The following is a 27,318-nucleotide window of genomic DNA, read 5'->3' as shown; positions in this document are numbered from 1 at the left end:
TGCTCAATAATTCAAGGGAATAAAATTGCTCAGATTTAAATTCTTCAACATAATACTCCCTTGAGGGTGATTACCTCTCTTCCTGCATTTCTTTCAGTGACTTGGTTCTCCTTCCAGACACCTCAGAGGTTCTCCTTTCTATTTCTTCTCGCTCTTCCTTTTTCTTCTGCAGTTCAGATGTGAAGCTCTTTCTGCGATTCTTCCATTTTGCCAGATCCTATAAGAATAACATGAATGTACACAACCAGATTTTCTCAAGACTTCATAAATCCATAGAGGCATTCCACCACACACTACCTACTGCCCTGATATATTTGCAAGTCTGCATGGCAACCACATTTTTGTGCACCAGGTTGCTCAGAGCCTTGTCCAACCCACCCTTGAACACCTCCAGGGATAGGCTTTCCAACATTTTAGCCTCCTGCCCACTTAACATTTTCAATTTTGCTCTAGAATACTTCATCCAATGACACACAGTTGCAAACTAATGCAAATGCCCTCTGTATTTCTTTGTTGGAAGCTTTGGAGGTTAGGATATTTTTTTTTCCAAATAGCTGCTATATGTTAGACTGATACATTAGCTCGAAAATAATGTGCCTTGAATTCTAAATTGAAAACATATACTTCTATATTTCCTTCATTTCTGTAAAACCACATGAACTGGCAATATTCTTCATGAAATACCACAGCACGTTGAGAGAAGTACTGAATATTAGAACTGGTATGGCTGAGATGCATTAAACAAACATAAGAACTTCTTGCTTGGTGCTCTGTTCTTAATTTCAGCTTCTTCTCGGTAATCCTTGTCAAGCAGAGATTTTAATAGAAAAAAGGTCTTCAGATACCCTCGTGATGTTGTGCAAAGCTACCACATTAGTTTATAAGCTGGATTTAAGAGAGAATTATTAGGAGATGGGAGCCTCATGAATTTGCACAAGGAAATAATATTTCCCTCCCTTCTCCCAAAGGGCCAAATATTCAGACATTCCAATTGTTTCATAAAAAAGTATTCACAAATTTCTGATAACACATGAAACTGTGCCCTAATAGCTTTTTATGTCCACAGAAATCAAACCCAAAGGCTTTATAGCAACGCATACAAGTCCTGTGTGAAGCATTACTCAGATATTTATGATGATACTTAAAATAACTTCAGATTTCATTGAACAAACATCCCCAAAACAACTAGTAGTTGCATAAGATGGATCATTTTAGAAGACAGCCCCATAAATTGCTGTACATGTACCAAAGCCTGTTTGCTAGGGACACTGAAGGTAAGCAGCACCCAATCCTTCAGCAGGATACATGAGGAGTGAAAGGGAGTACTTACTTCCTGCCACTTTAGATCTTGTTCTTGTAACTGTTCTTTTATCTTTTGTAGCTCTTCATAACGGATTTTGCGGTATGACTGCAGCTCCTCTGCACTGACATCATTCAAAGATTTACTTCTAGAAAGAAAAAGAATACTCAGCTTTATCATATCTTAGCCATTGTTTATGCAAGTGAAACCTTTTGAGAGAGATTTGTATTAGTACAACCGAGCACTCAAGTGTTATTTCGAACAGAGCAAGAAACACATGGGCAGCTGAATAAGCCAGGCTAGGATGTGCTCTAATACCAGCACTGAAGTCAGCAGATGCATATTTGTGCAAATAAAACCAGGCTAAGGGAATAAGCAGCTCTCTAGCAGTTCCGTGCTGAACACTGACATTGAGCACTTGGTAATGACTGCTATTTCAGCCTAAAATTCTTACTCTCTGTATTGACTTGTTCCTTTCTTTGACCTCAAAGAAATGTCCTGCTGCTCCAGTCCAAATTCCCATCTTTTCACTTCTCTTCAGTAATGGCCCCAGAATCACCTCCCATTCTTTCCTTTCTTAGGCTAATCATAAAATCAAGTCTGTTATCAATGCACATTTCTAAAAGATAAAAGGTATTCACTGCTAAATGCTCAGATGATGCATGTCACAGGCCCCACTGGCCTATGTTACTCCTTCCCAAGCCTTCCTGATGCTTTCCATCCAAGTAGGGATGGTTAGCAGCCACTTTCTCACTAATTTCTTCAACATGGCTATGAGTTTACCTCAGGAACTTCTACTCACTAGTTCTCTTTAAATCAGATTTCTCAAAGCTCACCACTCATACTTTTTTCTCCTCCCTCCAATGCCATTTATCCTTTACTCTTTCACACTGCAGTGGATAAACATAATGGGACCTTTAATTTAGGTATAGGACAAGACTCCTGCCCAGAGCCCCTGAAACACCAAGCAAAATGCAGGTGTTTCATCATAAGGTTCAATGCAGTAATATAAAAAGATAGCTAGACTTCTAAATTTTATTTTTCTCAAAAATACTTTTATTTGCCTTTATCCAAACAAAACCTGAATGGCAGAGGTGCGTAACCAAGTTCTAGTAGGACTTGAAAATATGACACTTCTCTGATACATCAGAAAATCAAGTTAATTCAGCGCAGGGTTTTACTCTGTTACATACCAAGAGAGCTCTGAACTAACAAATCAGATCCTCTCACTTTCTCCCGAGAGGCCCAACTCACTTTCATTGGTAACATAAGACTTTGGACTTTGGCCTCTAGAAGTAAAGGCCAGGGCACTAACTCATCATACCTGTTTGCTTGTCTGTTTTTAGCTGAATAGAAACAATGCCAAATTCAACAAAAAAAATCTCCTGGTCACTATTGCAGAAACTCTTTTCTTGTAAAATCCTTTTCCTCATTTTTTTAATAATTAAATTAGATCACATGTAGAAATGCTTTTGGATAAGTGAACTGTATGTAAGTATCAAAATGTCCCAGCTGGATTCAAGAAAACTTACAGGTTGAGAGAGTTGGTGTTGTTCAGCCTAAAGAAGAGAAGGCTCCGAGGAGACATTAGAGAAGCTTCTAGTACTTAAAAGGGGCCATAGGAAATATGAAAAGGGCCTCTTTATCAGACTGTAGGGATAGGATAAGAGGTAATGGTTTTAAGGCAAAAGAAGGGAGGTTTAGATCAGATATTATGAAGAAATTTTTACTGTGAGGGTGGTGAGACACCGGAACAGGTTTAGCAGCGAAGTCATGGATGCCCCATCCCTAAAGGCGTTTAAGGCCAGATTGAATGTGGCTTTGAGCAACCTGATCCATTGAAAGGTGTCCCTGCCTGTAGCAGGAGGGTTGGAACTGCATGATCTTTATGGTCCTTTCCAACCCAAACCATTCTACGATTCCATGACTTTTTTTTTTTCTTGACTTTCTATACCTGCCCGCAACAAAATAGGAGAATCTAGACCAAAACACAATAAATCCTGAATACAGGTTTTCTCAGATATTCATACCAAGGAACAGGATGTTAGTTTCAATTCTAGTCTTAACTTCAAAATCTAACTAGTGACTTTAGTCTTCTGAGTCTCTCTCCCCTAATATCTAACATCTTCTGAAACATTTCTTACAACTTCTGGAAGTGTTTAGTCATTTACCAGGTTTTGGTTGAGTGTAAAAATAAATAAATAAATAAATAAATAAATAAATAAATAAATAAATAAACTTTCTTTTTTTTTAAAAGAAAAAAAAACCATCAGAACACCATGCGTAACCAAATACTTAACATGCCATTACACAGTAAGTGGCAAAACATTTCTCTTTGAGTCACAGTACATCATGAATGATGCCTAAGTTCACATGGCACTAACCAATAAGTTTACCACTGAGGATTCAATAATCTGGAGTATATAAAATAACTACAGAACATTCATCAATCCCATTATAAATACCATGTCATTAATTATTTTCAGATTCTAGCTGTACAGCTTTTGAAATAAAATATTTATTAATCTTCCTTGATGTTTCTGAATGTTCTAAACCCTAATTTAAATACAGAACACCAAATACTTCACTCCAGCAGGAATAATATAACAGAGCTGGCTTTCAAAATGACTGATAACTGTGACTCGGATACCCTAGGTGCTAGAGAGAACTTTTGCCAGACACATAGCTTTTAGTCTCACATTCATTACACAAATTGCCCAAGCACAGAACAACAAAGCAGCATGCATAAGTCGCTTTCAGTAAGAGTTTTTTAGCTACTCTGCATGCACAAAAACTTAAACAAGAGGCAAAAATAGCATCATGGCCCTTTAAGCTTTTATAAAACTTACCCTTGCTCATCAGAAAGCTTTTGAAACAGTCTGAGAAATCAGAAACCAAAGAGAAAAGATTCAGTCTTGATATTCACAACAACATTAATACCACCACTACACCACCACTTTCACTAAGTGAAGGGAAAACTGAAAGCTTGAGGACCAGCCAGCACAGAAAGGCACAACAGAGATCTGATACTAGTCAAAAAAAACACATCAGGACTTGCATGATGTGTAAATCGAGCAGAAAACTGACAGAACAAGGCTGCCTGCAGGTTTCCAGTGCTTCATACTCAGCAACACTGCATGAATAGAGCCTTGTATTAATTCCACATCACTTACTTCAGTGCTGCTGGACAGCATGATACTGAAAAGATACTCATTTCAAGAAATGAAAATTAATACCAACTTGAGTCCCAACAAGTAGCCTGGCTTACACAGGCTCTTTTCTTGTTACTTCAACCATCTCTAATACTAAATGCAAGTAATACTTGGAATGCATAAGAATAGAAGTTTAGCACATTAGTGGAGAACCAAATTATTCCAGCGTGATTCAAGATGATTTTTATTATTCTTGAACATGAGTATTTTATTCTATTTGAATGAATTCTTAAAACATTAAATCTTTTCAAGCACTTCAGAAATATTCCTCAGTGAAGCTCACACTTTGTTAAGAGTATTAAGCCCAAAAATTAAATGCAGCAACATCAAAGTATCCACTGGAACACAGAAGTGTCTTAGTCAAAGTAATGATACACAGCTGGGAGAACTGCAACTTGCAATGCCGTATTTTCAGAGCTAAGGAAACATTTGAAACCCCACTCTCCCCCAGGAACTACCAAATCCAAAAGAGAGAGGAAATAGTTAAAAACAGTATTCAATCAGCGAAGAGAAATTTTTATTATACCAGGAAAGGATTAAGGGAAAGTATTAATTAGGACTGTAGGAAAGCGGGGGCAAAATACTGGTAGGATATAATATGCCACAGTGGAATTTAATATTAGTTGGATACACAACTTGCATGCACTGTGACTCTGAGTGGGCAAAACACCTTATCCAATAATATCAAAACTGCGGCAAGAAAGTTTAGAAACTTTTTCAAACTGAAGTGCAAACAATAATATCAGAATGCCTGTCACCAGAATTTGTCATTAAAGCATTCATGTTCATCAGAAATGTTTTCACCAACTAGAGCCACAGAGATGAGCAGATGGCTGAAGCACCTCCCATATGAGGAAAGGCTCAGAGAGATGGGCTTGTTCAGTCTAGACAAGAGAAGGCTCCAGGGAGACCTTATATCAGCCTTCCAATACCTAAAAAGAACCTACAGGAAAGCTGGGGAGGGGCTTTTTATCACAGACTGCAGGAACAGGATGAGGGGATAATGGTTTTAAGCTGAAAGAGGGAGATTTAGATGAAATATTAAGAGGAATTTTTTTTCCTGTGTGGGTGATGAGGCACTGGCACAGGTTGTCCAGGGAAGTTGTTGGTGCCCCATCCCTGGAGGTGTTCAAGGTCAGATTGGATGAGGCTATAACCACCTGATCCAGTGCAAGGTGTCTATGCCCGTGGCAGGGGGGTTGGAACTAGATGATATTTAAGGTCACTTCCAACCCAAACCACTCTATGATTCTATCAGTTATATATTCCTAGCTTCCACAGTCTTCTGAATAATCAGTATTCCTGCTCAATTATGGACAAACTTCTGTAGAATCCTGAGCCTGAAGGAATGATAATATATTTTCTCTAAAATAGCAGCCTAAAACTAGGAAACTTGATATTTTTTTTGTTGAAAATATGGTATTGCAGTCATAAGCTTCTATTCAAAGCAAATAAAAAGCTTGTCCAGGATGCCACGAACAAATAGCAGACTGGCACTCTACAAATGGTTCAGCACAAGACGATGCTTTTCTGAATGAAAAAGGTTCAACTGCACTCAAGCGCAATCCGTGCGGGACAGAACCTGACCTCTCCACCATCTGCCGTTTCTTGTGTCTAACTTTGCTGGCCTCCCTGATTGCTTCCCACTTCTTCCAGTCTTCTTCACTGCACGGACCAGGGATGAAATTTACTGGCTGGATGTTACTTCCCACCTTCCAAGATTCAATCTTGCGGGTCAGCATATCATCCTTCTTATGGCGGGAAGATGGCGACAGCACTCTGCCGTTGCTCTTTCTTTCCTCTGGTGTTGTGTTTTTTTCAAGTAAACATAGAAATTTGGACCGGATCTCCTCTGGAAGACTCCATGGATCAGGAAAGAGTGCTGGGTGATACGTGTCTGGAGCACCCGATAAAGGCACCTCTTTTTTCTGAGAGAGGATTTTACGGAAAATCATGTCATCCTTTTCCAAATCCGGAATCACCTGCTGGCCCTCTCTGGGTTGCAGAATTATCTCACCCTCTAGAAAAGGCTCCTGCTCAGAAATCTTTTTAAAATATCGGGGGTCTTGGAGAACAACTGGATTCACATGGAAGGCTCCAGTTTTCCGAATGAATAAGTCATCGTTTTCTAAATCTGGATACAAATATCCATTTTCTCCATCTCCTTGCTTGTATCCTGGTACAAAGGAAATATTCTTTCTACACTTTATGAGCCTAGGACCAGAAGTAGGATCAATTTTGGTCTTCGTTTCAGAAGACAAGTAGTCAGAGTATTTTTGCAGGGCCTGAAGTAACGAAAACTGACTGAAGCATATAAAACAAAAGGAAGGAAGTAAAAATATGATTAAGTCGCAAGAGACAAGCAGATCACAATGTATTGTGATATACATTTGGTTTAGACTTGCAATATCCCAAGCAGTACAACTACTTCACTTGGCATTCACCACCACTAATGGTAGCACAGCACACGTCAACCAACTAAAAGGTATCACAGCATACTAACCTGCTCAGAAACAGCACGCTTACATGCTCACACACAAAGCCAGTAACCCTACACAGCATGTTATGCTTCTGCATTTACACGTTTCAGAAGACCAGCAACTTACGGCTATATTTACAAAAACAAAACTGTAATAACTAAAGAAGTGCGACATCACAGGACACATTCTAATTTCATTTAGCTGTTGCATATCCAGCCATTTCTGTTTGATGAAGCAAGAGTACAGCTCATGCAGCAATATCAACCTGGGCTGATCAGAAGCCTCCAAGATTTTTCCTTCTGCTATCTGTGACAATGAACTTCCCACATATTCAGCAGTTGGCTTATAGCTCTGATCCCTTCTGCAACTGTTCCAGTCAAAACTTGGTCTCGGTTGATTAGCAACAATGGCAGAGCTTTGTTTGTAAGCAAATTCCTCCTCCTCAGAATCTGATTTCTTTCTGCTGTGCAGCAGTACAAAGAATGACCAGAGGGAAAGAAGAAAAAAAAAACATAAAGTGTACTCATTGAGTAAAATGCACAAAGGCAATGGTGCAGCAGTGTAATGAAAAGAAGATTTCAACTATTTTCTCAAAAAAAAAAAAAAAAAAGAAAACGTATCCTGCAGCTACGCTGGCAATAAAATTGAAAATTAAAAATAAAGCCATACAACTACACTTTATTTCTAGTTTTTGCACACAGGAGAGAAACAGGGGCATGCATGAAAACGCACCTGAACCCTTGAATCTCTTTATACCAGGGTTTGAAAGAGGATTTCCTGATTTTTTTCCATAGCAATTCTTCTTCTGGAGTCCAAAACTTAGGAAGAAATTTGTCAAAAGGAACTGTATTTGCTGCTGTAGAACTTAGCTTGCGAAAATATAGATCATCTTTTTCAATGTTTGGGATGCCTATTTCTTCTTCCTCGTCCTCATCAAAATACCCAGATATTTCTGAAGGAATGTTAAGTCTTGGTTTGTTTTCCTCTTTTGTATCCAACTGCCTCTGCCTCCTCTGGTTACTGTTCAAAATACCCAATCAGTGAAGATATTTTAGGAGCAGCTTAACATAAAGAAAGCAAAAAGACATGCTTTTTGGCTCAGGAGTTGAACCTTGTCAATGAAGCAAATTAGTTCTCAATTCCAACACTGCAGCACCAGAAATAAAATATATTTAAAAAAAAAAAAAAAAAGAGTTAAATGGTTATATCAGCATCCTATTTCCTCTGACAAAAAAAAAAAATGAAGTTTGACAGAAAAGATGTAACAAATTATCAGCTGTGTTAAAATGCCAATTAGAAGGCTAACTTTATGGAGTTATTTATGGACTGCAATTTAGGTAACACAATAGTTACTGGATCTTGGATTAGTATTTCTGACCTCAGTGGTTCAAGCATTGCAGCTAGTGGGGCAGCTGGATAATTTTCTTGTGAGCAAGATTTAGGAGAGTCACTGTGCAACACGAAATGATGTCCAGGTGCAGCAGAGCTTACAGGGCTCTTTTTTACTAGAAATCTACGTTTGGCTAAGTCATCCATAACCACGTCAGGCAGCTTTCTTTCATCTTCTGAATCAGAGCCACTGTCATACTCATAGATCATCTGGATGGAAGCTGGATTTGTGAACTCACTCTCTGCTCTGCTATTTTGGCAGGAAGCTACAGGATTCCTTTCACGTCCACTGAGGTTGACCAAAACAGGAACAGAATGAAGACAGTGAAGTCATGAAGGCAATGATGAAACCCAAGAACTGCCCACTAATCCCATCTGTATACACCAAGAAGCTGTACAACCTAAATTCATCACTATATTTTGGAAGGCTTTAATGAGAAACTAAAACCGTTAGGTTTATCACTCACGAGCTTGCATCTAAGATTATACAAATCCCTTTTATCTGGAGTCTGATGAGCCTCAAAACATTACTGAAACATCAGAAAACTAGTTATGAGGAACAAAGCAAAAAAACAAAACAAAACCAAAAAAAAAACCCAACCACACAGAAACCTCCCCACCCCCTGTTAAAATACAGAAACTTAAATGCTTTACTTTGTACTGCAGCAATAGCAGTTTCTTTTTAACTAACAAAGAAATAATTTATTTAGAAAATCCTAAACCAAAGTCTGCGCTACTAAGACTATAGAGCAGTACCTTGAAAACGTTCCATCTGACTCAGTGAAGACAGGACTTGCCCAGCTCCTTCTGTTATCCTCATTCTTCTCTGTCCTCTTCTTCCTTAAGGGTGCTGGCACATAAGCCGTCTGCTTATTTTTGCTGGGTAAGAAGCGATTGAAGTCAGTGGTAGGTTTTGGTTCAATCACAGAAATCCTGCGGTAAGACCTGTCATCTTTATGCGAATCATGCATTTTGAAAGGCAGTTCTGAGTCGGTGTCACTGTCACAACCTTAGAAGAAAGGGGAGAAAAGGGAAGGCAAGCATGAATATTATTCTCTAGACACAAGCTTCTAGCTAGAATTTGCACCAAAATCTTCTAGTCAATTTAACTCCTTAGTCAGGATATTTCAGCTGCAAATTTGCTGAGCTACTGACAGGACAGTAGCGGAGCTATTTTTAAGAGTTTGGGGCAAAGCTGTGATAAAGTCCACTAAGCTGAGTTTGTTTGCACAACCCTGCTACATTGGTTCCATTCTTTCACTATGTTTCCTTGCAGGGAGCAGTGAAAGTGCTAACCTCTAGATTGAAGACATGAAACAGTGCAGAAGTTTATAATTAAAGCATGCTTGCCACTCAAATTTACTAACAAAGACAAGTTACAAGCAAATGATATTGCAGCATGCTCATCTCACCTGATTAACACCCAGTAGAAGCCTAGGGTACACCACATATGTAGCACGACTACATGTTGCTTTGCTCAGATTAGAAATGCTCCATGAGGCTTCAGCCCAATGATTTTATATTTATTCACACGGAACAAAAGTTCACTATTTTTATAATCATCAGTTAGACTATAAGCTTGTATTGCATTTTAAAACCAGGAGAGAAACACAGGTTAGAGTACATCTATAAGGGTCCAATGTCACAAAACTTTCTTCATATTATCTTTCTTTCCATGACAAACTATGAAAAGTAACAACTACTATTCAGTTTTTAACTTAGGCAGGGAAAATCCTACTGAATACACAAATACTGTGAAGACATGAAGGTTTCACGTATCCACACAAGGAACAAGGAAAGAGACTTTTGTAACCATTGAGTTTTAGGTAATCTCATCATGATGTGAGTTCTAGCAATTTCATTTCCTGAACTATGAGAGAACACCCCTTACACACACTCTAATGTGGCTGTGAGAGAAAGAGTCCCAGCAACCCTTCCAAAGAGAATTCATGTGTGCATTGCTTTGTTTCCACCTGCTAAAGGTCAATATTTGCTTAAGCAAAACGCAACTGCAGGAGTTGCAAAACCAGAGCTGCCTTTCCAGCCGATTTAGGTACTGGGCACTCAAAGTACTAGGTCCATATATGTTTTTTTTCCCCACACTCAGAAGACATATGTCAACAAAAGATTTAAGAGGAAAACATACCTTCACTGCCACCTTTCAAGGTTATATCTGATGAAAAGCTTGTGGAAGATCTCGAACCGAGAGAATCCAAGCTATCAAAGGAATCGTCTCTTTTATGACTGGTTGAAGATGAAAAGGGCTCTCCTCGATCAACGTACCAAATATCACCGTACCCACTATCCCTGCCACTTCTGTTCAGGTGGCTGGACTCTTCAAGTGCCTATGAGAATAAGTTTTGAAAGGTCAAATAATTTTACAATAATTTTAGATGTAAATGCTATGTGTGGTTTTTCACTCAGAAATTTTTAAAATACATTTTGAGTGTACAAATGAACTTTAACAAAGATTATTGCAAACCCCTAAAAAAACCCACATATACAACAGTTTGGATAGAAGATTTAACACAAGGTTTCAACTTTCTCTTATCTCAGCCAGAGGGAATCAAGACAGGGCTCTTCACTATATACCACATGAATCAAAGCAGGTGGATTCTGAATTTAGTGCTTATACGGGTAGCAGAAGAACCAGCACAAGCTAAAAACCCATTCATTTCCCATAGATCTGATAGCAAGAAGAAAAAAAACAAAACAAATTACTATGATCTCCAAACTAAGAATAAAATTAAACCCCCAAGAGATTCTTTAGAGTTCATGCTGTAACATATATCAAACTTGAAAATTCAAGCTACTTGTTTACTATTCTTTTTGGATTCCTTACCTTAGTCAACGCTTGCCCTAATAACTTCTCAAATGACTTAAGATTGAGGTACGGACCATTATAATGAGGGTTACTTTGAGCTTTTCTCCCAAGCCAGTATAACGTAATCAAAACCTAAAAATCAAACAAAAAAAATTACCAATTTAATTACTTACATCTCATATCATGTACCAGTATAAAAGAATGATAGCATGCTGTTAGAGATGTTCTCCACAAGGAACTGTAAAATCTTGTTTACTGCATTAGCCATGACCTCCATCAAAAGCAATTAAAGGGTGTTACGATGCATCTCATGCATCTCAAGTAAGCAGATATAAGTACTATTCCTAATTATTACATAGATTTCGGAAAGGAAGCTGCATAGAAATCATCATAAGATGGCACTAGTTTGCATCAGAAAAATGAGTAGCTGAAAAATAAGGTAAACATGAAAATGCCATAAACAGAAGTGTGTTAAAACTATTTAATCAGAATTAGTTGTAAATTACAGAAATCATTGAAGCAGATGTGCCTTACATTTTTCACTCTTCTGTTGGTCTCCTCTGGTCTGAAGCAGGGCAGGGAGAAAAAAAAACAAAACAAAAAAGTTTTAAAGTATCTAACTTTAAATTTAATCATTATTAAAGATCTAATAGTTTTCAAGCCCAGTTCAAGGCCAGGATAAAATACGCAACTGTGACTGTTCCAGAAGAAATAAAAAGCATTTAGCTTTGAATTCATAGTGATAACGATTTCAATTGTTACACATAAAGCAAGAAACTAACTCATCTATTGCAGTTTCCAATTTGAGAGGTACTCAGAAAGGCTCCAGGCTTCTTTGATTAGCTAAGGCTTTTATTTAACAACAAAAAAAAGTTGAAAACAAACTAATGACTGGGAAACACAGTCTCTATTAGCTGGGAAGATCTTCAGTTCCGTATGAAAGCATATCTAACTGTTACTTTTTTCCTGGTTGTACTACATTTTCTAAAATATTGCTTCAGGTACAGAGAACACTTTAGCCTAGATAGAACTTTTCAGGTAAAAAAATAAGCAACTGAAACTGGGACATCTGGAGAGAGAAGTTGTAGGGCTGGAGGAGGGGTTTGATTTGTTTTTATGTAAAATAATGTGTGTCTCAAAAAATGTTATATAAATGTGCAATCACTAACATTAGTAAACTATATATATATATATATATATATATATTACAAACTTGTGGCACACCTCAGAATAATAGAAGGGTTTGAGTTGGAAAAGACCTTAAAGATCATCCAGTTTCAACCCCACTGCTATGGGCAGGGACACCTTCCACTGGATCAGGTTGCTCAAAGCCTCATCCAGCCTGGCCTTGAACACCTCCAGGGATGGGGCATCCATGACTTCTCTGGGCAACTTCTGCCAGTGCCTTATCACCCTTCACAGGAAAAAATTTCTTCCTAATATCTCATCTAAATCTCCCATCTTCCAGCTTAAAACCATTACCCCTTGTCCTATCACTGCAACGATGACAGGGCCTGGTCAGCGTAGATGTCCTGTTTCAAAGAAATACAGTATTTGGTGCAATGTGACAACTGGCAGGTGCACAGATCTCTCCTCCTTCCCCTTCTACCTAGTCTGAAAGTGCCTGCTCCCACCCATCACATTTGTTATTGCTATGTCTGTCCCCCACATCACAAAGAAATCAGGCTGCTAAAATACAAAGTCCTGAGATGGTTCCAACCTGTGCAATCCACACCTGCAGCTTTCTTAATACCATATGCCAGAGGTGCTTCGTAGCCAGCAAGCTGTTACTCTTCTCCTTTAATGTGAAATAGTTATACTTTTTTTTTTTTTAAACCCCTTCTGATACATGTTGTTCTTTCCTCACTGGAGACTATTTTGGAAAAAAATTCCTATCCTTTTTTTCAGGACATGGTTTTCTTTTCCAGTGTCCATGCTGTAAGATGCACCATGGCTGTGACCTAATGTGCTGACTAGAGACAGGTTGGTGTCCCAAGCAGAGGATGGAAAATCATTCTTGTAGTGGTGTGCATCAGCATTATGCTTCCCACACCTGACAGAGAGCATTTTATAGGTTTACATCCACTAGCTTCAATGTCTAAGAGGCTTTCACTATGGCAGAATTTCTTCCGTTATTTGCAATTATAAGAGCAAAGGTCATAAATGCCCTTGATAAGGATGCCTTAAAGTTTGCTTCCAAACTTCATCTCCCTAGTAAGCAGTGAAAAATTCCGACCTCATCTGGAGCCTGGGTTGCCAAACTTCAAGTAGAGCAAAGCTACCTGATTGAACATGACTGTGTCCACTTCTGCTTTCCATGAGTTTTCAGAGATCTTTGAGGTCAATCATTTGCAACAGCAGGAACATTCATCTATTTTTATATTTTAATGCATTTTCTAGACTTGAATAACCATAGATACGCTAGGCCTGCATACTCGAGCTATGAACAACACAGAAGTTAACATTCACACAAACTAATGAGCATTGTTGAGACCCAAAATGCAGGCAGAGAAATATTTCATGCTCTCTTGAATGAGAGACTGTGCTCCATTTGCATGTTTGCTTGGCTAACAATGGAAGCAAACAGACAAGTTGTCTACTCTTTGTAAGCAAAGTTTCTTTGCTTGTATTAAAGCTCTCTTCCTTTTTAGCCACACCTATTGGTCTTTAAATCTTTTAAACAGTTTTTCATGATAAACAAAGTCTGAGCAGAAGAAAAAAAACAAAATGAGAAAACCCCTCCTCATCTACAGTAATCGGCTCCTCATTTATATAGACATACATTTATTCTTTGGTGGCTCTTAAAGTGAGGGGGAAAATGAGGATTCTGGATGATTAATGTAAAACAAAAGTTATATAATGTTTTGCCATAAGGTAATTCTGAATGAAGAATCAATGCTGTTACATTACTGGAGGGCCTTAAAAGTCATCCATCACCTACAAGCTTCACAGCTGCTCCTTCTGAGGCATGCATGTTGTAGAAGATGCCATTTGGATCTACTTGTTAACATTCTCTGCGTGAAATAAGAGCCTTTTATATTAACAACCTGGTTGAGCTCACTATGCACATCTGAGCTTAAATGTAGAAGTCATTGCCCAGTTAACCTCCAGTATATTGCATTTAAAGTAGCTGGGCAAGTATCTACTGATAAGAACCAAAGCACTTTTACAAGGAATTACTTTTCCCTGTTAGCATCAAATATGAAGATTTTATTTCAGCAGCAGTAAACGAAAACACAAAATGTAATAATTACATTAAATAGAAGCTATGCTTCATGAAGATTCATCAAAATGTAAGTACTATGCAGCAGCATGCAAAGAATTCAACTGCGGCCTTGTATATAGCTCTGAACAACTACAGATCATCGCAGGGGACGAGACAGAGGCATCGATCTCAGGCACAGCAAGTTCTCTGCTTCTGTGAAAGGAGGCATGGCCTTCTCTGCCAACCTGTTGCTACCCAACAGTGACCTCCTGCTCTCACCTCCAATCCCTCTTATCCTAAATCAGTTAGAAGATGGAGTGCAAGAACTTTGGCAATGTAGCCTTCAAGCTTTTTAAACACTTCTGGGCAATTATAATCTTATTTTTAACATGTCTGTGGCATCCAAGTGAACACGCAGCATTGCTTGTAGAGACTTTTGTCCTATGAAAGCTATTTTAGCAACTGAGTAAGTAGTATAAGTAAGTCAGCAAGCAATCCACTTGCTTAAGTGTCTCTATGAATGCAAATAAACACCAATCTTGCATTGGATAACTGCAAAAGTAGTCAACTTTTTGATGTTTTCATCCAAAATCATCATAGAGCACAGCTGGTGCAGACTATATTCTTTATGAAAAAGAAATATATACAGACACAATATGTATTATGTATACAATATATAAATTCAGTATTGTATACATATACAATGTACCTAGACAATAAATATACATATATATTTATGTATATAAAAATACAACATATACATTCTGCATAACCTAATTTCTGTTTTGAATAAATGAATGCCATTATCCTGAAAGTTACAAGCAGGCTGTTGCTTTGCTCAGGAGGGAAAAGCCAGGGTTACATCTTAAAAGCAGTCTGCTGAAAGACATGAGTTTCTATTCAAATGACGATGCAACACCAGTTTACTAGACCACTTCTTGTCATTTCAAACATTACTCTCTCTGTCTTCCCAGAAGTTTTTATGTCCTTTCTAAAAATGCAACTTCACTAAAGATGTCTGAACTAAGCAAAGAAACCTGCTAAAGAGAGCAGTTAAGACCTCACAGAAAGAATTTTACTCTGACTACTCCATCTGCTCCTGTCACCATCTCAGCATTTTAGTATTCATTCTGAAGTTTAAAAGAAAACCAACACCACAGAATCATAGAATCATTAAGGTTGGAAAAGACCTCTAAGATCTAAAACCATTGATCCTCTGCATTACCTAATCCAATCTCAGTGTCAAACCCTAACTCAAAACTGATAAAATTTAAAAAGTACAATTTTTAATGCACAAAATGTGAACCTCAATTGTTCACAGTGGTTTCAACAAAAGTTTACGTACACCTTCAAGATCAGCCAACCTGGAAAATATTTATCAAACGCAGCATGAAAGTCTAAAGGGCACAAGATAACAATCTGTGGGAGTTACTGAAATAATAATGAAGAACAACTGCACGATTTCAAGTTGAACACTGATGCAAAAAGTAGTAAAATAATTCTATGTAAATCATCTCATCTATGTCAATCCTTTTGCAAACAGAAAAAAGACAAATACAACAAAAATAGCTCTCACTTGTTAGTAGGTGATACACTTAGTGACCAAATACCTCTGTTACAGCTGAACACAATGCAATATTCACAGGCATCACTTACACCCAGCCAGCATGGACTGGTGGATATTTCTCTAATGAGGATCGCTCTAAACAACACAGCAGACAGCAGGCTGAGTCTCAGCTCAAGGAATTTATGCTCAGCTCCACTGTTTGCTCAAGGTTAAATAGCAGAATTGGTCACCAAGGCCTTAGCCTGACATTACAAAGGCTTTGGCAGCAGCTCTAGCTTAAGGATTTCCTGGTCTCCCTTTCCCTTCCAGACGCTCCTGTTTACTGCCCCTGTGGCTATGTCAACACAAGTCTGAATTACTCTGCAGTTCCATGTTGCCCATCAGGAACAGAGGGTTGTACCAGTTTCTGTGGTTGGGTTTTTCCTATTATACATTCTCAAAGCCCAAAATAACTTGCCATCAACTGTATTAGCACCACAGCACAGGCAATAGGTCCCCACATAGGAATGGGCAGGGAGTTTGGTGGAGGAGGAACCTGCTCCGCACTCCAATACCATGAAAGTCCAAACATGACAAAACCCCAGCCAGAGGTGCTCTGTGCATCCCATTGATCTACTAGTGCTTAATTTTGAGGGGTGAAGAAAGCCTGCTAGCATTATTTTAATGCTCTCTGATGCATTTTAAAAATTAAAAAACACTGTACAAAACAGTCGTGTACAGTACAGAGCAGACCAGAGCACTTCAAGAAATCATGAGTTAGACTTTAACCAATTATAAAAAATGTCCATTGACAGTGCTGACAGTTACACATACACCTCTCCAGCGGCTCCTTACAAAAGAGCAGTGCATTTGAACTAACTCTGTTTAGGCTGACTTATTTCAAGACTTTTAATAAATATAGCCTATAGTTTGAATTTTCTTTTCTTAACACAACATTTGTTTACCCCACATCTCAATACATATTAAATTATAGAAAGTATCAATTCATTACATCAAATCTACTTTGACGCTTCACTTAGTTATTCTCCATAACATAAGCATGGAGCCCACAATGAAATCCAAGATGCCAAAAAGTCAGAGCAAAATTCTGGAAGATTATTTTACAGCATCCTGCTTGGGAAGCGTGGCCTTCTGAGGGTCTGTTTCTTGTGTAGAAACATATTTACAGTATAGATATCAATCTATGATTTATTTAAAAAAAAAAAAAAGATAGGTTAGGAAATTCCACCCCCTCCTCTAAACCAGAGTAATCTGCCATGAAGAGGCCACATGGTCATGCCCAAAGAGATAAGACAAATACGAATCCATTTACGGGGGACAAAGAAGGGACAGAGACACTCCCACTGATAGAAAGGAATGTGCCAGTGACAAATGCACCCTGCCCAGTGCCAAACCCTTCCCTTGGTGACGAATACTCCAGAAACTCCAACAGCTGCCAAGGCTATCTGTTTTCCATTCCTTCCTCTGTACTACAGATCTCACGAACATAGGACTTGAACAGATTCCCATTTAAAAAGAAGTATCGGTACTTTGAACTTCCACCCACCAAGCCAGCAGTTTCACATCCCAGATGCCTTCTGAAGGACCGAGAAGAGCCATGCCCTGGCCTGGGACCTAGCATGGATCAGCAGGCTGCAGAACAAGCCCACTCCCAAGGTTCTCACTAAGCTCCAGGCACTCTAGCCTGATACCAGCCAGTTTCACTTACACTTCTGAGGAGAACGTTGGAGAGTTTGAAGGATCTGCCACCCCCACTGCAGTATACTGTGCAGGAGACAAATGACGGCTGTCTAACTGGCAGCAGGCTTGTGCTAAATTTCAATCTCTTTGGCCACCTACTCAACTGCTATTAATATTGCCGTTATCGGATCTCACTGAATTCCCACGTGCTGCTGAGAATAGAAAGGGTCCAGTGGAAGACTGGGGCTGCCGTACGGGTAGAGAAATATGAGGACATTCCTCCAGCACCGGGATTCTCAGTGAACTGATATTCTACCCCAAGAGCCACAGTTCGCTGCAGAGGGGGAAATAAAATGGTCAGATTATGGCTGCAGCATTCAAGAACAACTTTTGGAAATGTATCTTTTTATTTGACTATAAAAAGCACTCCTATTTTCCATAGCAACACACCCACTGGACCCAATGCCATTTACATTGTAACAGTACACAGAGTCAGGTATAAAACAATGCTGAAAGCATTTCTCCATGCCCCTGCAAAACCACTGACCGGCACTAAGCAGCTCTGCAGGCCCTGATGACCAAGCAGCCTGCCACCACCCTGTGCCCTCGCCTACTAATGAGGGAGCTGAGAGGTGGAGAAAAGATGTCCAAGAGGGGAAATGTCGAGAGGGAATGCAGCCAGCCAACACCCTCTGTAGGAACGCATCCCCATTTGTTACATCAGAGCCTATCCTCTCATACTGCCTCTTGAGTGTAGCGCTTCCTCGCTGAGCTCACCCATTATGCTTCCACACTATTCTTAAATCCCTTATCAAAACAAAAACAGGCACTTCTGGAAATGTGGATCAGCCCCATCAAGTCAACAGAAACTTACATTACCCATTTCCTCACGCTCTTTTCCGACCCCTCCCTGGGTGGTCCATCCCTGCCAGTCTCCTCATATCTCAGTCTAATCTACAGGTTGTCCCAAAGAGAAAACTAATATTCAAGATAGCGTAGGGCAGAAGGCAGACCTGTCAAATAAAAAATAAAACTAAACCGCCCAAACAAACCTAAAAGTCTGCCCAGGCAAGCCTGTGTGGAGAAGCCTGGCTGATAACCTGAGCAGTCCTTGGCTCTCGGAGTGGGCAGGAGGAAAGCATTGCTGCAGCAAGAATGTGCACAGAAAGAAGAGGCTGACAGGATATTCTAGCTTCCTGCTCAAATTTTAAGCTATAGTAGAGAAAGTTATAATAATCAGTGTGACTAGTCCCTTTTTGTGCCTTTTTCTTACTCCATTCCTAAACCCCCCTAAAAGTCTGCAGCTTCAGTAATTAAGGTAATTAAACTGGGTATTTCTTCTACAGTTTTGTTCGCTCGTCTTTTCCAGGTCAAAGCTAGATTTTTTTCCCCAGTCTGTATTTGTTAATTTAAATTCCAGGTATAGCAAAAAAACAATAATAATAAAAAAAATAGTAGCTATTTTATTTCTGAAAGCTACTTGTCACGTGCCATATCCTTTGGCCAAGAAGCATGAGAACATCCACTGACTTTTATGAGAAATGATGGACTTTCTGCACAAACAATTAGATACTGGAGCTGACTCTAAGCTCACACAGAGTGTTAGGAGTTCTCAAAGGAAATCAAACAGCTCATTTACTTTCAAGAGGATGTTTGAATTCCAGAGGTGAAATTAATTGCTTTTCAAGAAATAAACCCCATACACGTAAACATAGCTATTTAGATAAATGGATAGATAGCTACTATATCACTATTCACACACCCAATAGATTTTTATAACTTGCAAACCATTGGCCTTTAGAACGTGGAGCATATTACCTTGATGGATCACTCCAGCTCTCTTTTTACCTCCCAGTTTCTTTTTTTTTCTTTTTTTAAACCTGTACATAATTCAGTTGACTCTGGCACCAGAATTACAGTAACTGTTACCATTTCTACCCTTTTTCTTCCTTTTACCTTCTATAAATGCTAATATTTTACACTCTCCCCTCTGAAAAAAATCGACAGATTTGAACTCATCCTGATGATCATCAGGATCACCATCTACGTTAACTTCTCTTGCATTCAGTTTTAAAGATCCTTTCCCCTTCACTCCCCTGCTCCAAACAGGACCACACTGCTTAAATTTTGTAGATTAATTTGAATAGAAATCCACGTGTGGAGCACAGGCTTGTACTAGCATTGTTTCTAAAAGGAGTAATTGGTGTATCTGGGGAGTCATACTGACAAACATCAAAATAGGCAATTAAGTGCAATCTTGCAAGTTTTTTTGAAATATATACAAAACACATGAAGGTGTAGCTGTTAACCAGCAGGGGAATAGTACAAGACCATTTGACAAAAAAAATATTCTGTATAAAGTATATTATTTTCTTTAGCTAAACTGCTGCAACCATGGCAACTCACAGTTAGCCTTTTTTCCAAGACAATACCAAAATGCACTTTCTCTATTGCCTGATGCATCTTTGCCATTATTAAATTAAATATTTCCAAAACTGTTGTCCTTTTTACTCCCACTCTTACATCTAACCAAAGTATTTCAACATCCCCTCTTCCCACACAGAGATACAAGAGGCAATTTTGTAGAATAGCCCTCAATCCTGACTCATTTATTCCTTCTGAAGTATCTCTCAGACACTTCTCCACCAACTCTGGGTATGGATAAACAAGTTGCTGCAAGATAAGCTAAGGTGAAAAAATTTCCATGTACCAGCTACTCCATAGCAACTGCTTGTGTGCACTCTTATCCTGGAACCCCATGATTAATACAATCATTCATATCGGGTAGAGCATTTGGAATTGGTCCCTTGGGAAGAGCTAGGATTCGGCAGGTTTGCTTTTTTTGCTTGCTTTGCTTGCTCACAGAGACAGAGATTTTTATAGCCTCTATAAGCAGAGAGGAGGAGGGAAAAAAAAACCCACCAACTTGCCCTTCTGCATTCAATCTCCTTCCTTGTGCCATGCCCAGAGAAAGATTTGGTAAATGTAATATTTTGTTATTTTTATGTCAAGCAAACAGGTGGTGATGTACAAGTGCTTTGTGTATAAGCCATGCAGTTTGTATAAAAAAAGATTAAAAAAAATAACTTATGTCTGTACTGCATAGTTTATACTGGATATTTGGCAAGAAACATATCCATTGATAAAAAGGATGACTAATAGTAACTTATAGCAGGTATTGCTGCACTCACACCTGAGCTAACATTGAGTTTCACCAGTCCAAATAGATATCTGAGTGGTTTCTGTTCTAACACATACACAGAAAACAAGTCAGTGCAGAGGTGACTCACTAAGAGTTAACAGCAGAAACTACAGATGCCCTATCCATGGCCTGTGAGAGGGACATAATCCAGACTTCAGTCCAATTCAGTCACCGTCTCTGCAGAGGAGACAAGACCCATAATGTCAGGTATAAGCACAAAGATGGATACATCCTCTCAAGGGGAGACAGACCCCCTGCATTTTGGGATACATGGGATATCCAGCGATTTGGAGTCATTTGCATAGATTTCTAACAGCTCATTTTTTTTTCCCCCCTCGAGCATGGATCTGTTAGAGCAAGTCCAGAGGCTGGCCACCAAGATGATCAGAGTGCTGGAACACCTCCCCTATAAGGACAGGCTGAGAGAGTCGGGCTTGTTCAGCCTGGAGAAGAGAAGGCTGCAGGGAGACCTTTTAGCAAACTTCCAGTACTTAAAGGGAGCCTACCGGAAAGATGGAGAGGGCGTTTTATCAGGGAATGCAGTGATAGGATGAGGGGGAACGGTTTTAAGCTGAAAGAGGGAAGATTTATATGAGCTATTAGGAGAATTCTTTTTTTTTTTTTTTCCTGTGAGAGTGGTGAGGCACTGGAAGAGGTTACACAGAGAAGCTGTGGATGTCCCATCCCTGGAGGTGTTCAAGGCCAGGGTGGACGAGGCTTTGAGCAACCTGATCCAGTGGGATGTGTCCCTGCCCATGGCAGTGCCGTTGGAACTGGATGATCTTTGAGGTCTCTTCCAACCTAAACCACTCTATGAATTCCAGCGTACTGCTAGCCAAACTACTGCAGAGAGGACTGAGGCAGTGTCTATACTATCCCCTCTTTTTATTTTCAGCTTTGTCATACTATTAAAGAACACATGCTTTAGCAGTTTAAAGGGGGATAACCAAAAGCAAAGCTTTTAGGAGTTTCATACAGCTAGGATTTTGGAAATAATTTATATATATTTATAGAGACGGACAGGGCAAATATGACAAAATGGAGGTAGAAGGTAAGAGTAGTTTATTCCACCATAAAGATTCTGGAAACAAGTTAAAGTAATGTTGGAATTTGTTCTTCAGTAGAAATAAATCACTACTGTATGAGTGCATGATTTAGTTTAGTCTCTACATTGGAATAAAAACTTTAGAAGACTACTGGGTTTTCACAGTAATATTTTGGCAAATTATTTCACTAGCAAGTAAGAAGCACTGAAGAAATTATAATGCTTCCTTTTTGAAATTTTGCCATATTTTCTCTGTTTCTTTAGGTTACCCTAGCAACACAGAACACAACATCATCATTCATGACACAAAGCACAGAAGTATGAAGCACAGACTGAACCTGAATTCTCTCTATTTAAGTCAGTTCTCTATTATCTTAGGTCAATGCATGTATGCCCAGAAGAAGTAGGCACACAGATACAACTGAATTTTATTATTTCTTATGTTCTATTGATCTGCCTTCGCTTGCAAAAATGTGTTTAAAGCCAAGGAAGGGGAGAGTCAAAACTTAATCTCTTCATCCTTATTAGAAAAGAATGCTAAAAGAGGATGTATTCTCTTGAAACAGCTCTCCAAGAAGACATGGCGTGAAACAGCAACACAATTTAAAACAAAAACAATATACAAAAATCAATTCAAATTCAGAAAGTGTACTACTTTTAGCAAAAATATGCCCTTTTGCTTATGGGGAACAGGCAAGATCTCAGATGAGCAGATATTTTCCACATTTGCTACACTTCTCGCCTCCCATCCTCAGCTCTCACACATCCACATGCTGGGGAGCTACTTAAAGATGTAACTGCTCTTATTCAGGTTCCTTTTGGCTTTGGATTTATTTCTGTAACATCTGAAATTGCTATATTCAATTTGTTGTTATCAATACTACTGGGTAAATATCAGCTTTTTTATTACCTTTTTTTTTGTGTGTGGGGGGTGGCGGGGGGGAGGAGAGAATTTATTCACTCCAGTCTGCTTAGAGCAGCCAAGTCAGAGGGTATTTCTAAACATTTGCTCAAAACATTAAGCTTTTTGGACCAGGTTTTCTGGCCAAGCTTTTAATATTGGAAAAATGAATGCTTCTTTACTGCAAAGTGAGAGAATGGGTATAAGTCCAAATACTCACTTCGCCAGAATGTTAGAAAGTCTGTATGGGAGGCAAAAAGGGATGAGGGAGGGGAAGAGAAAAAGAAGAAAAAGTTAAGCTAGTCTGAACATATACCTCAAACTGGACTATTTGCACCAGTTTTGAGCATTTCAACCTACTGAAACCAAATGTGGTATTAGTCACTTGAGAGTTTCTGTTGTAAAGTTAGAGGAGTCTGAGAAGAAAAACTTGAACAAAATTAATGATATGGGGAAAGAATCCCAGCCAGGGAACTATAGATGATCTCAGACCTCTCTTTCACTTGTACTCATGAAATATGTAATTTGCACCATGAAACCAATGATTGAGGAGCTAAAAAAAAAAAACAACCTTAATACACCAATTAAGACACCACCAAAATGCTCCAACAAGCTATTACAGCCAAGTCTGGTGGTAGGGAGGGAGTGGAACAAAACGATCCGATTCTGCTCCAAGTGAGGCCATGGCAATATTCCCAAGGTCTTTAATGAGTGTATGAGTAAATGCTAAATTAAGATTCTTCCTTCTCACGAGAAAGAAGATACTGTATGCACCAACTCTTGGAAACTACAGTTACCCATCTGCAGAATTTCACCAACTGTCTAGCCAGATTAAGCACTGGAGAAGTAGGCTGCTTAAAACACACATGGTGGTTGTAAGCTATCCCTCCCAGAAGTCAATCAAACCACAGAGCCAGGATAACACAAAAGTAAGTCTCGGGCTCTGGAAGAGGCTGTTCTACAAATCTTTTTCCCAACAACCCTGGTTTTATGATAAAGATTGTGCAGTCTTTTTCACCCAGATAAACTAACAGAAGCCTTCAGACTCTCATCTAGGAATCCATAGATTCTAAAGATTAAGATCTTTGAAAAAAAATGAGTTCCAATCATTATTGTATTTAAGATCAAATCAAACTCACCGTTAAACTGCAAACTATGTCAATGGCACCAGTTCGCTACAAAGCTCAGCTTTGTAAAGGACAGTACACATATGGCATCAGCAACTACTAAATCCAGGCTTGCCATCTTGGAAGTATCTATGGAAGTAGCCCTTTGATCTCAAGTTTTTAGCCCTATTTGATTAAGAAATCCCAATATCAACAGTGCTTTCACTGTATTCACTGTTTTACAATTGAAGGAAAAGCCAAGTCCTTATCATTCCCTAATTAAGACAGGATGAGAAATGCAGAGATAGCTTGATGTTTCTCCACTTAATTCTAGAGTTGTTAGACTACCTGAACCAAATTGAAATAGCAGAGGAACCACATGGAAAGTCATCTCACAGTCATCACCATAGTGCGTATTGCAACAGTGAGATTTAGAATAACTTCCAAGGTCTCCCTCCTCCTTTTCACCTCCAGGCTGACAGAGCAACAAGAAGAAATTAACTCAGTGCAATGGAGGAATGACCAGTAGCATCCACCAATGAGAGGAAGATAAATCGTTCTCTGCCGATGATTTAGAAAAAGGTTGTCAAACTGCAGCAAAAGTCATCTGCTCCTTGACAGGAAGGCAACCATCATAAAATACAGGAGAAAAGAAGGGGATGGAAATACCTTCACCCTTCAACCCACAGACAGCATACATGGGGGATAACTTTCAGCTTTATCATCATGTTTGGTTGCCAGACAGCAAACCGTTGACCACATTATCCACACAACACTAAACTTCTTTTCACAACCTACTTTCACTTTCTTGCTGCATGGCATTAGATAGGCGGAGAAGGCCATGAAGAAAATACCTGGAGTTCTCTTAATATAACATCCTCTCTAAATTTCAGTGTACATGTAGTTAGTGGCCCGATTAACCTGCTAGAGTATAAATTTTAAAAAGAAGTATAATAAAAGTCCCCATTGTAGGTGGTATATTAGCAAGTAAATGTTAGGAGACATGCAAGTCTTCACCAAAGAAATACATTTATGGCAGAGCAGTACAGTGTGCAAGTTTCCTAAGATAATAAAAAGTAATTTATATTGCAGTGTAAGTTACACAAGCCTCATCTTTAATAACATCAATCAGTACCATCAAAATCAGCTCATGATATAACAAACCAGCCATCTGTTTGATGCTAATTTCTTGGAAGACGCTGATTCAAAACCACCAACAGCAGTCAGATATTTATTGCTCAGTCAAAGAGAAGGAGGATGAACATGCAGTCCTCTGCCACACCACATTTAAAGCTCCTCTCTTGGAAAATAGCACACTGAGTACATGTAAAAGTATGCCCGCTCCCAATTTCTTTCAGGCAGGAAAGAATCTGTGGAAGCTTTTGCTAGAGAAAGAAATGCAGAACTGTTGCATGAACTCTGGACACAATGCCGAATATGTAATTATTTGAACTATTATTAAAAGTAACCTAGTTATTACTTAAGCCCCTCAAGGGAAAATCCTAACAGACACACGATAGGTACAGGGGTACATATATTTGAACTGTTTTGTATAATAAAGGTACCAACAAAAACCAGGCAGTGCTTCAAAAAGGAAAACTACCAGGAAAAGAATAATAAAATTGAAGGACAGAGGCATCACTTTTTTCAGTGAAAAAATACTGTCAAACACACTCCCAAATCCCTTCTCTTTTTAAGCAGTGACACTGAAATGTTAGTGTTGATGAAAACTGATAAAAGCATAGAAATCAGCAGATTGGATGTGAAGTAAACAGACCTTTGAAAAATACATAAATGCATATTAAAATGCATTCTGTGCTCATTTTCAATGTGTAAAATCTCAAACACACTCTGAGTGCCCTCAAAAATATGTTCTCTAACATGGTCATGATTCCTGAGCAACTTACAAAAACAAAAACTTTTTTGAAATTCTGCTTTCTTCAAAAAGGCTTTGACTTTTGCTAATTTTGGCTTGCACAGACAACCCTGTGTTTCACAGGTACAACTGAGCCTTGCCAAAGTGCTTTTACAAGTTGGAGACCAGCCAGGGAGAACCACCAGTAGCAACAGAGCTTTAGACAAACCAAAAAGCAATTCTCTATGAATAATTAAACACAGAATTATCCAATAAACATGATATCCCAGTATTCACTCTCTTAATTATTAATTTTATCTTGAGTACAAAAAGCTTTTTATAAGGTTGATGGAGGTAGATTAGAGTGGACTGCAATTTGCTTTCTTTAACGAACCAACTTCTTTTTCTGCCCCCTTTTTCTATAAGGCTTTTAAGTTGACCATGTATACCCAGTTTGTCCTATGCTCTTGTCATTGTCCCTGTATTTTCCTCTGTTAACCATCACTTAAAAGCAATCTGTTCAAAGAGCTACATGCTTTCAAATGCTGGCTATAAACCAATTTCTATTTCTATATGGTCCAACACCAATGAAAGTATAAGGTTTTTTTTTTTTCCCTAATAATTATTGTCTAATTAACTTTTGTTTGTAAAGATCGGAGCATTATACACCTTAATAAGCAAATCCATGGAAACATCTACAGCCACCTTTTGGAACACCATTAAGGACTAACCTTTTATAACCTCACCTACACTCTACTTCAAACTGTGCATACTTTGAGGATAACCTGGTGTTGCTGTTTGCTTTGTGAGTTACCTGGGAGAGACACATGAGAAATAGAGAATGAAAACAGGGGAAAACATCTTCACTATGTGTCCCAAATTAGCTGGAGAGTTATCAAAAAGCTATTCTGGACCATGGTGGTGGTGGCACGCCGATCGCCTACAGCAAGAAACTAGAAGCTGGGAAGATGCTACCCCCTCTAGCAGATTCTAGAATATTTTAAAGGTAGATTAATTTTAATACACTTGTTTTGAAACTGAAGAGAGTCTTCATCATTAAAAACACAGTATGAACAAAGAAGTCACAGCACCAAGGGTTTAAAAATCCTGAAATAATTAGCTAGAGTACCCTCTCATGGGTGAAGGAAAAAAATCCCTTCGCTCTGTAGTATTCTTGCACCGCTGTCACTGCTCTCTATTTCAGCCTATAAAGGGACTAGTCTCTCCTGCAACTACAGATGCACAAATAATAGGAACATGTTCCATTAAACGTTGCATGCCAAAACATACACGCAATTAAGCCTGACCAAACAGTATCTAAGACTTCAACATATTTGCTTTCCTGACAAAAATTCTGCAAACAAAAGCTCCTTCTATAAGTAAGGTATGCGTGCCTTTGGTACATGTCCATTAAAAAGATTCCTTCTCTCTCTCCTCTGACTGATCAGACAGTAATACATCATTTGCACATGATGGAAAACACACACACACACACATATATACATATCCCTGGGCAACAGGACACAAGAAGAAATTTCCAGTGTTCATTGCA

The 27,318-nt window shown here is 38.8% G+C and overlaps 1 protein-coding gene across 17 annotated transcripts in view; it reads right to left on the bottom strand.

The window, feature by feature from the left end:
* Positions 1–27,318, bottom strand: part of LMO7 (LIM domain 7) — a 145,571-nt gene that overhangs the window by 38,402 nt on the left and 79,851 nt on the right. For 6 of the 17 annotated variants that reach the window (XM_054063704.1, XM_054063686.1, XM_054063697.1 and 3 more), the window contains 11 exons: positions 11,740–11,770; positions 11,224–11,337; positions 10,528–10,726; positions 9,138–9,390; positions 8,371–8,670; positions 7,725–8,012; positions 7,258–7,455; positions 6,100–6,816; positions 4,150–4,179; positions 1,331–1,448; positions 75–217 (listed from right to left, as the gene is read on the bottom strand). In XM_054063704.1, coding sequence (XP_053919679.1) covers positions 75–217; positions 1,331–1,448; positions 4,150–4,179; positions 6,100–6,816; positions 7,258–7,455; positions 7,725–8,012; positions 8,371–8,670; positions 9,138–9,390; positions 10,528–10,726; positions 11,224–11,337; positions 11,740–11,770 — 2,391 coding nt within the window. The remainder of the gene's footprint in view (positions 1–74; positions 218–1,330; positions 1,449–4,149; positions 4,180–6,099; positions 6,817–7,257; positions 7,456–7,724; positions 8,013–8,370; positions 8,671–9,137; positions 9,391–10,527; positions 10,727–11,223; positions 11,338–11,739; positions 11,771–27,318) is intronic. The other 11 variants (XM_054063789.1, XM_054063733.1, XM_054063782.1 and 8 more) reach the window with 7 other exon arrangements.

Source organism: Cuculus canorus, chromosome 1 (assembly GCF_017976375.1).
Source record: "Cuculus canorus isolate bCucCan1 chromosome 1, bCucCan1.pri, whole genome shotgun sequence".
NCBI lineage: Eukaryota > Metazoa > Chordata > Aves > Cuculiformes > Cuculidae > Cuculus > Cuculus canorus.
Note: the sequence above shows the minus strand (reverse complement) of the source record. Positions and strands in the feature narration are given on the sequence as shown.